Source organism: Tiliqua scincoides, chromosome 2 (assembly GCF_035046505.1).
Source record: "Tiliqua scincoides isolate rTilSci1 chromosome 2, rTilSci1.hap2, whole genome shotgun sequence".
NCBI lineage: Eukaryota > Metazoa > Chordata > Lepidosauria > Squamata > Scincidae > Tiliqua > Tiliqua scincoides.
This window is the reverse complement of record NC_089822.1, coordinates 28,882,066-28,891,064: the sequence shown is the minus strand read 5'-3', so window position 1 is coordinate 28,891,064 and position 8,999 is coordinate 28,882,066. Positions and strand designations below refer to the sequence as shown.

Sequence of the window (8,999 nt, the reverse complement as noted above, 5' to 3'; positions counted from 1 at the left end):
AGCGATCGTGCTCCAATTCTGGTTTTGCGGAGTGGGGCGCCCTCGCTCCAGTTTCCCTTTTCCTGACCGGGGGAGCCCTGCCAAAGGTTGCACAGGGCTCCCCGCACCCCCGGGAGGCTGCAGGAGGCTTGGGCAAGTGCACCCAAGCCCCTGCAGCCCCCCTGAGCAGCGCCATCCTGCGGATCACGCCACTGCCTTCCCCGTCTGCTGGCTGCCCCCGCCCCTTAAGGGGGCAGAGGCCAGGACCCACAGACTGGGGCATCACAATGCCCCAGTTTGAATACCACTGCCTTACCCAAACAGCATTTTTCTGTAGTGGCCACAGTCAGTATAGTGAGTAGTATTTAAGACAAGAGGAACCAATCACTCTAGGAGAGCTTAGGCAGCCTGCAGGAGTAGCATTTTCACTTAGTCTCCTGCTTGTCATCATCTTCTTATACTGGACACCATAATGCCAAGTATGTTTGAAGTAGTTCACCTAGTAAAGGAAACTAAACTCTTTGCCATATACCACTATTCAAGAGCTCTTTTATGTTGCAAGGGTTTTGTACTTACAATATTTTTTCAAGTATCTCAACAAGCAGATTACACCATCGAGTACAGTAGACCTTTTGACACAAAAGTTTCCTTTCAATTACACAATAGCAAGGAGTTGAGGTAAAAAGAAGTTTTATTAAAATTTTAACAATGTATATATACACAAACCAGTGACACATGGTGTCAACATTGTCTTGACAGTTAAAGAGTTAAATTAGGTTATTTTGACAGTGGTTTTGCCAGATCCTGTATGATTGCAGAGTTCAGGGCTGGAAGGGTACTGATCTTACAGTTCTTGCTGCTGGCATATTTGTTCTTGACAGTCTAGAAGAGAGGAAGAGAAGGGCATTTTTTGAAGTTAGGCTTGAGAATAAATGGTGTTTTAACTATACACTTCAACATGTCAACTAAAGCAGGGGTCTCCAAACCCCAGCCTGGGGGCCAGATGCAGTTCACAGTAAGTCTCTTTCCGGCCCGCGGCCAACCTCTTGTCCCCTGAAAGCCTCTGCCCCACTCAACTGAACATGACCAGAACTGTGCTCCGATTGTGTCTGGAGGGTGTTCTGAGGACCAGAGAGGTTGAATGAATGAGCCCATTGATTCATTTATTCACTCATCTCCAATTTATTGATTTAAGTTTTATATTTAAATTGTTTTTCCAGCCCTCCACACCACACCAGATATTTGATGCGGCCCTCTGGCCAAATGTTTGGAGACTGCATGTTGCTTTAGTAAATCAGGAATCTACTCTGGTCTTCACATTCATACCCTTCACAGCCAAGTCTGTAGATATTTTTGCAACGCTCAATTACTGCTTTTATTTTCATGGTTAGTGACATTTTTCAAGTCACTGAGGTTTCCCAAGCAGGTTTCTTCTAAAGCAAGGGTGCCCAAGCCCCAGGGCCATTTGCAGCCCTCAGGGTCCCCCAATCTGGCTCATGAACAGTCCTCAATCTCCAATAAGCTGCCGGCCCACCAGAAACTTGCTAGAGCCCATACTGGTCCAGCGCAACTGCTCTCAGCACAAGGGTCAACTATTCAACCTGTCATGTGAGCTGCAGGCTGAGGACTCACTCAGCAGCTTGCCGATTCACATTTGTGAAGCGGCAGCAAAGGAAAGGCCAGTCCTGCTTTGCACAAGGCCTTGAGCTATAGTGAGATCTTTCAATCATAATATATTGTATGAATTCTTTGTATGTAAATTTATTCAATTTTAAGTGTAAATTAATTTTCCCAGTCCCCCACAGTGTCAGAGAGATGTGGCCTTCCTGCCAAAATGTTTGGACACCCCTGCTCTAGAGTTAACTCTCCTGCATCTACACCAACAAGGTACAGATCTTTCTATTCCACAGTTCAGAATGGCAACATAGTATGTGACAAGTGTGCTACACTAGTGTGCATATTTGCTTACCATGTGCTTCGTAAGGCCTCGGTTGACACACACCACATTCTTTGCCATATGCTGCATAATAGGAAGGAGGTCACTCTCAGCATAATACATGTAGTGTTGTAGAGTTGGTGTCTAAGAGACAGACAAGAAACTATTGCTCTAGTGCATTTCTAGAAAACTTAGTGCAAGCTCTTGAAATGGGTCTCATTTCAACCTTTGTAACAAGTAGCCTTGGGCATTCTTACAGGATGTTTAATACACTTTGCTCAGGCTAGTTGAAAAGATATTGCTGCAGCAAGTTCTTCCATATTCAGAAAGGAGATAAAGGCCAGGAATGAAGCAAGCCATGGAAGTTACTGAAGTACATGAAGACAAAATTGATACATGAACTTTGAATCAGTGTATTCTTACCATTGCCTGAGAAAAGTTTAGAAGGCTGCACCTCATGGTTAAATCTAAGTTTCCACCAGCCTGCAGTCAGGGTCTTCTCCCACCTCCATTACTTACCCACTCTCCCTCCTCAAGTACTTTAGTAGATAAGCAAAAGGCAGCAGCTGCAATCTGAGAGGGAGGGTAGTGTACCATTTCATAATCCACCAGTGAGAGTTCCATCAGATATTTTGCCAGTGTGTGCTGCTGTACATCTGCCTAGAATAAAGTTAGGATGAAGGTTGTGCTCATTTTAATTGAGGCCTGTTGTACTCTGCATGCAGCATACCCAAGTACAAAAGTTACACTACACACAGCAGTTCAGGCAAGATGCTGCAGGCATAGCTGTAAGAGCTTTTACAGCTTTGTTTTAGAGGAAGCTAGTTCTAAAGCCAAATTTCTTCTCAATTTGACTTTCACTGCCAGGCTACTGTAGGTTCACTTAGGAGCAAGTTAAAAGTGGTTTCCTGGAGCCCTGCTCTCCTGTCATTCTGAAGTCAGCACCTCAGAATTCTAAAATTTGATCCTATTAGCTTGTATTTAAAGTTGGACACTGGCTAGAATGCCATTTTGAGGACTTAATCTTTAAAGCAGCTTTACCTCTCCAATTTTTGATGCTCTCCTTAGGAAGTGTAGTGGAAGAGGACGGCCAAGGTTGAAGTCAAGAGATCTTAGTATCTTCATTTCCATTTGCCTGATCTGAAGATTGGTGTAAGTGTGATCTGTCACGAAGGCAAAATCTCCAATTTCTGGTGGATACATTTCTTCATATTTGCTGGCAATGAACATGGCTGTTACACCAACTAGCTGTAGCAGCCTCTTAGTGACTTTGTTGTTCTGCAATACAATAAGCACAGCAGTTCAGACTGTTCGCAAAACACTGCTCTGGATTTTAGGTTTGTGAAACCATCCTTATATGTATGGGTCGGACTATTTGCTCCATAGGAGTCTTTAGAGCTGTTGCACTAAAGCCTTAGCGTGCTTCCTACTCTACAAGCTTGAGCAACAGCTCTCTTGATTCTTATTGGGCAGCCTTCTTTGTAGTCTGCTATTAATGAATGAGCAAGATCAAGTTGACCTTTCCTGCCTACTGCAACACATGAGGCTCATGGAAGAAAAGCCACTTAGATTGTAGAATTGCCTCCCCAGACATCAAGGTGGCCAATGCCAGGTGCAAGGGAGTGGCAGATATTATCTTGTATGCTCCAAAACATCTGGTGGGCCACTGTGAGATACAGGAAGCAGAACTAGATATGCCCTTAGGCTCTTATGTTATGCTGGAGCCATAATAAGACATCAAGCACATCTAACCCACAGTACTGCAATGCCATTCTTTTAACCTTCATACTGCTTTGAGATGCATTTTTGGAAAGGCCACTTGTAGTTCTTACAACTGTTGCAGCTTCTAAACCAAAATCTGTGTATGAATGTGCATATAACAGCTTGAGGCCATTTTGTTATTTCCCAAAGCAGTGCATGGGTAAGTCAGGTGAGGTGAGGTGCTCTTACCTGCAGAAAGCGATCAATAATGGCAACAGTCATGTACATGGTCTCCTGCAGGAGCTTGAATTTCATCTGAACCTGTACAAGCCAGTCAATTAGGATTGCCCGCATGTTTCCAGTAATCTCCTGACCTGCCAAGTAATTGGGTCTCACTGACTGTTGTCCCTAGAAGGCAAAAGATCCAGATCATGGCATATATGGCATTACTTTCAAGTCTAGAAAAGTATCTTGAAGCTCAAGAGCTCTGCACTGCTGCCTATCAATTCATCAGTTTGTGTCATCATGCAAAGAGTAAGCTAGCCAAGTGCTGCTATTGTCCATTGCTTCCAACTGTACACCTCATGTTTCAAGTGACAGATTCCTACAGAACAAGCTGCAGTCAAGGGTCAGGCCCAAGTATAGGGTTCAACATTTTTTCAGTCATTATGGCAAGTATAAAGGGCCCCAGCCTTCCTCTGACTTTGAAGGGGGGGGGGGAAGGAGTCGTTCCTGCACATTCCTCAGCTTTGAGGTTGTGACAAAGGTTAGGAATTTACCTGGCAATTCAGTGGTCAACTTCAAGTGACTCACTAGCACAGGGTCAAAAGATTCACCCCTGCCACCAGTCTCGAACAGAAATAAGATACGGACTTGTTTGGGCAGCTACATATGGAAGTGTACAGAGCTGAACCTGCTGCTTTATTTTGGCTGCTGCAATTGCAAGAGGTATATTGAAAGAAACAGGTCAGCTAACCCTTTCCAGGTCCAAGAAGTAGAGGGCCAGATCTATACCACCCTAGGGAACAGGAATGTCCCCAGCCTTGTCCTGCATTTTGGAAGTACAGCATAGTTACAAGGGTAAAACTCTTTGCCTTGGAGAGGAATAAGGAGGATTAGGAGCCAATATTGCAACCAATTCTTAGTTACTTGGACCAACCTCAAGAACTTTCAGGTAGTTGTAGATATCCTTAACATATTCACTGCAGAGGTTTGGGTCAGAAGCATCATCTGTATCTATGTCTTTCACTTCAAGCAGAACATCTGAAAAAGCCTGGCACAGCATTTCCTCAGCTGGTGCACAACCGGAAGTCTCCATTGGGCTTGGGGATGGAGACTCCAACTGCAGAACAGAAGTGTCCGTTATTTTTAGTGGAACCTACAATATTCAAAATCAAATTAACTGCAGACCTTTTAGATTTGCACCTCCTGAATAACAGTGAGCTGAGAGACTCTCAATATTCCTTCTAGCTATGTTTTTACTGCTACATCCAAGGCTGTTGAACTGCACTAACCAGTCTACTTAATCCTACAGTATACTTCTTAGGGCACAAGGATGAAGGACTCTAGTCTACGCAATAGGTGTTAAGAGCATCAAGCCAATTCAAGAGACCGGGGCAGGGCAGAAGCAGCAAGTACAACAGAACCAGTAGATGTTTAAACTCTCAGAACCGGTAGATGTTTAAACTCTTTCATCTTTAGTCGACTAGGCTTGAGACATCACATCTAGCAGCTTCTTTTAAGACTCAGCCTGTTTAGATATAGTTCTGCATTATATTAATTCAGCCCAGGATAAAAATTCTGAAAAGCACCACTACCAACAAAGCAATTTGTTGCTTTACTTAACATCATTTAAGGAAGCCGCTGTGCAGAGATATTGGCAGTTTGATTGTCATGATGACTAGATCTGCTGTAGAGTAATAAAGAAACATCACTCCTGTAAAACCTTAGATCTCTAACCTTTGGCTTCAGAGCCTAGAAGAAAAACTTTGGTCAATGTGAACCCCAAGCTTCTTTGGACCTTCGATATCTTGACAGGAATTTGGCCATTTACCTCAATAGTGGAGCAACAGTTAAATTCAAAGGTCTGTTGGAGCAGCACCTAGTGGCAGTAAGGTTTTAAGCAGCCAGGCCAACAAGCCTGGCCTGAAAAAAAGAGTCCAAGTAATAAGCACATTTTCCATGTCAGTTAGGAATTCAAGTTCAGGATCAGGCGTTATTGCTGTCAGACACACCAAGGCTTTTTAAAGAAGAGCAACTGCAAGCTGTGCAATACCTTAACAGGTTCCAGGATTGGCTTATCTTCTTTTACAGGCTCAATTGCCTTTTCAGCAGCCCGTGTAGCTTTCCTAGTGGCTATTTTCTCTACAACTGCAGGTTTCAATATGTCCTAAGAGGAGAAAAGAAAAGTCAGTGCAACAGTCCATTGGGTCTCTTAGGGTCCAGTTTCGCTTGGAAGGCATGCAATGTTGAGAGAAGGGTTACCTTTTTCACTAGCTCCTTGGGCTTTGGGTCACATGCTTTATTACCAATGTCTCCCAGGGCAGTCCTAGGCCTTAAACCTGGCTTGGCAGCAACAGGCCCCCGCTTGCTGGCTGCCATTACAGGTTTGGTTTTGTTCTCCACGTTGACCTTTGTGTTCTGCAAGGAAGAGGAAACACTTCAGAGTTAACAGCTGCCATCCATCTTAAGAGTCATTCACCTCACTAGCCATAGGGGGATAAGTATCTCATAAGGAGTCTGGAAGTTTAATAGACCAGCAGCACAATCCTATGCATGTCTATACAGAAGTAAATCTCATTATATTAGTGTGGCTTTCAGGAGAATGTATAGCAGTGGTCTTCAACCTTTTTAATGCCACAACCCCAATATACAGTACGAGACCAGTATTGATCCCCTCCCAGGATACTACCTGCCCACCCCATCACCACTCACTCCCCACCCCTGTTACACCTGACCAGCACTGCTCACTGAAACCAAATAGTCTTATTTCGAGAGCAAAAAAAGTTACCAGGAAGCCTGGCACTAGCAAATGCTATTTCAGCATAATGGCCAAGAATGCCCACTTGGGGGATAAAGCAGGATATAAATCTGTAACTAAATAAATCTGAGCAGGACTAGGACACAATTTCCTGGCACCAGAAGGGGTACACCAGATACCAACCGCTTTACCAGTGGTGCCTAGTCCAGTAGTCCTTATTCCCATAAGTTGCCACAACCCCACCACTGAGGTTTTGTGACCCCATTGGGGTCCTGACCCCAAGATTTAAGAACACCATTGTATAGGATTAGAGTATAAGAGCATCACCCCCTCCATTTCCTCCCTCTCTCCGTCCAGGGACCTATTAAACAAAGCAAAGCCTAAGGGCAGTACAGAGACTAACAAGAGGACACCTTTAAAAAAACTGTGAAGTGACCAGCACACTTGGGGATGCCAGCCTAGCCACTTTCCTGGGAGGAAGCCCCATTGACTATAATGGGACTTACTTCCGAGTAGGCAAGCCTAGGATGGTGCTCTCAGGCTGCAATCCTCGCCACACTCTCCTGGAAGGAAGCACCACTGACTATAATGGGACTGACTTCCGAGTGGGCAGCCCACCCTCCCCCGCAACAGGGTCAGGCCAGCCAACGCACGCAGCCAGAGCTCCCCAGGAAGCGCCTCCACCCTACCCTGGTGATCCGCAAAGCCATGGCAGAGCCTCGAGTCCCGCAGCACAAGCGCCTCTCGCACACCCGGAGCAGCTCCTCCTCGTCCAAGCCCAGAGGCCGCCTGCCGACCGACTGATGCGACTCACGAGCCCGATGTGCGCTGCCTACCGCTGCGGAGTTTAAAACTCGCACCGGGCCGCGCCGATTGGCTGCCTCGTTGGCTTCCGCGGCTTCCCATTGGCCACGCGGCGATCCACTTTGAATGCGTTTCTACAGCGACGGGAGGCTGGTTCCTCCGAGGGTTCGAAAAGGGGGCGTGGCGAGGAGGGCAGGTCTCGCGCCGTCTGTTGCCCAGCAAGGCTGCGCGCCTGGGCTCGGGTGGGCGTCTGCAGAGGAGGCAACATCAGTCTTCGTTGGGAAGAAGGGGCTTCAGGCTCCCTGGCCTTCTCTTTGCGTGCCTACTATGATGACCTTGTGGGCGACACTATATATGTATAGTGAGTAGTATATACACACTCCAGATATATATATATGTATGTATGTGTATTTATGTATATAGGGTCACCCACAAGTTCATTATATATATGATATGATGAGATATATACAATATGTTGGTGACACTCTACAGACATGACACCATGCTGGGACAGTACACCATGAATGTCCCTCAAACGGGATGCAATTGTCTTCTGATGGGGTGCAGTCAGTAGACCCATGTGGACAATACATTACTGCTATCCAAAGTATCTCACTACATGTACTGATAAATTTACTCTTGGGTTATCAGCACATGTTGAGAGGTGGTGCAAACACATACACCTGGCACTTAAAAGGTAGCCCAAAATTCCCCTGGATGCAAGGGGAGACCAGGACCTTGTGTACTGCAGGAGCATACACAGCTCTTAACACAGGACTGCCCAAAAGATTATTAGCACAATCCTAGGCATGTGTACTCAGAAGTCCTATTGTGTTCAGTGGGGTTTGCTCCCAGAAAAGAGTAGGATTTCAGTTCAAGTATCACCCAATTATTATGAAATTTGCTATGCACAGCCTAAGGACTATAGCAGAAAGTGGATATTCACAGTCTTTTGGAGATACCATGAAAATCCATGAATACCTCCAGAGTGTCCCAACAGGCCACTTCTGAATGAACTACACTGAATATAGAATCTAAACTAGATCAATTAACTGGTTTGTCTCAGTATGAGCTGCGTTTGTGTGGATTAATTACTTCTCCACCTCATTCCCAAACCTTTCCCCCAGTAATGCCATGCAGATGGTGACTCTTACACAAGGCCACTAAACTGCAATCCTATACAGTTGCCTGGGAATAAGCTCCATTGAACAAAATGAGATTTACTTCTAATAGACATGACTATGCGATTTGAACCCAGGTCTCACCAGACCAAATCTAGCATTGTCTATTACATCAGTTTTGCTTATAGTTCCATTGATAAGCTGTTTACAATGTTGCCCCTCCCCATGATGACTGTCACAAGCTGCTTGATGTTCTGCCTTAAATAACCTTCGTTAGAGATGTCCATCTGCCTTTCTGATTGGAGTACTGGAACCAAGGGCACATTCAGATACTGATCTCTCTAATCAGAAACGCAGACAGGCATCCCTAAAAAAGGTTATTTAAGGCAGAACATCAAGCTGCTCTTGGTTCCAATACTCACATGGTTGGCCTTTGTAGTGTGAGAATCATCCTATTTCAAATTTTTCAATTTCCCTT

At 45.2% G+C, this 8,999-nt stretch overlaps 1 protein-coding gene across 2 annotated transcripts; it reads right to left on the bottom strand.

Moving 5' to 3' along the window:
• Nucleotides 1–652: 652 nt before the first annotated feature.
• On the bottom strand, nucleotides 653–7,383 carry CCNB1 (cyclin B1). Of its 2 annotated transcripts, none has more exons than XM_066613749.1 (9): nucleotides 7,286–7,383; nucleotides 6,101–6,256; nucleotides 5,892–6,005; nucleotides 4,776–4,958; nucleotides 3,866–4,024; nucleotides 2,957–3,193; nucleotides 2,435–2,575; nucleotides 1,949–2,059; nucleotides 653–861 (listed from the first exon to the last, which is right to left on the bottom strand). In XM_066613749.1, the coding sequence occupies exons 1-9, from the start codon at nucleotides 7,304–7,306 to the stop codon at nucleotides 757–759; spliced, it is 1,227 nt and encodes a 408-aa protein (XP_066469846.1). In that variant the 5' UTR covers nucleotides 7,307–7,383; the 3' UTR covers nucleotides 653–756. The 2 variants fall into 2 exon arrangements, with proteins under 2 accessions (XP_066469846.1, XP_066469848.1); XM_066613751.1 differs by having other exon boundaries at nucleotides 1,949–1,999.
• Between the last annotated feature and the right edge of the window lie 1,616 nt (nucleotides 7,384–8,999).

Coding starts and splice junctions, on each gene's coding strand:
- CCNB1 (XM_066613749.1), bottom strand. CDS start 7,306: ATGGCTTTGCGGATCACCAGG. Junction 4,959..5,891: donor CAATCCTGGAACCTGTTAAG/GTATTGCACAGC, acceptor TCTGTTCTGCAG/TTGGAGTCTCCATCCCCAAG. Junction 862..1,948: donor GAGGCCTTACGAAGCACATG/GTAAGCAAATAT, acceptor CCTCTCTTCTAG/ACTGTCAAGAACAAATATGC.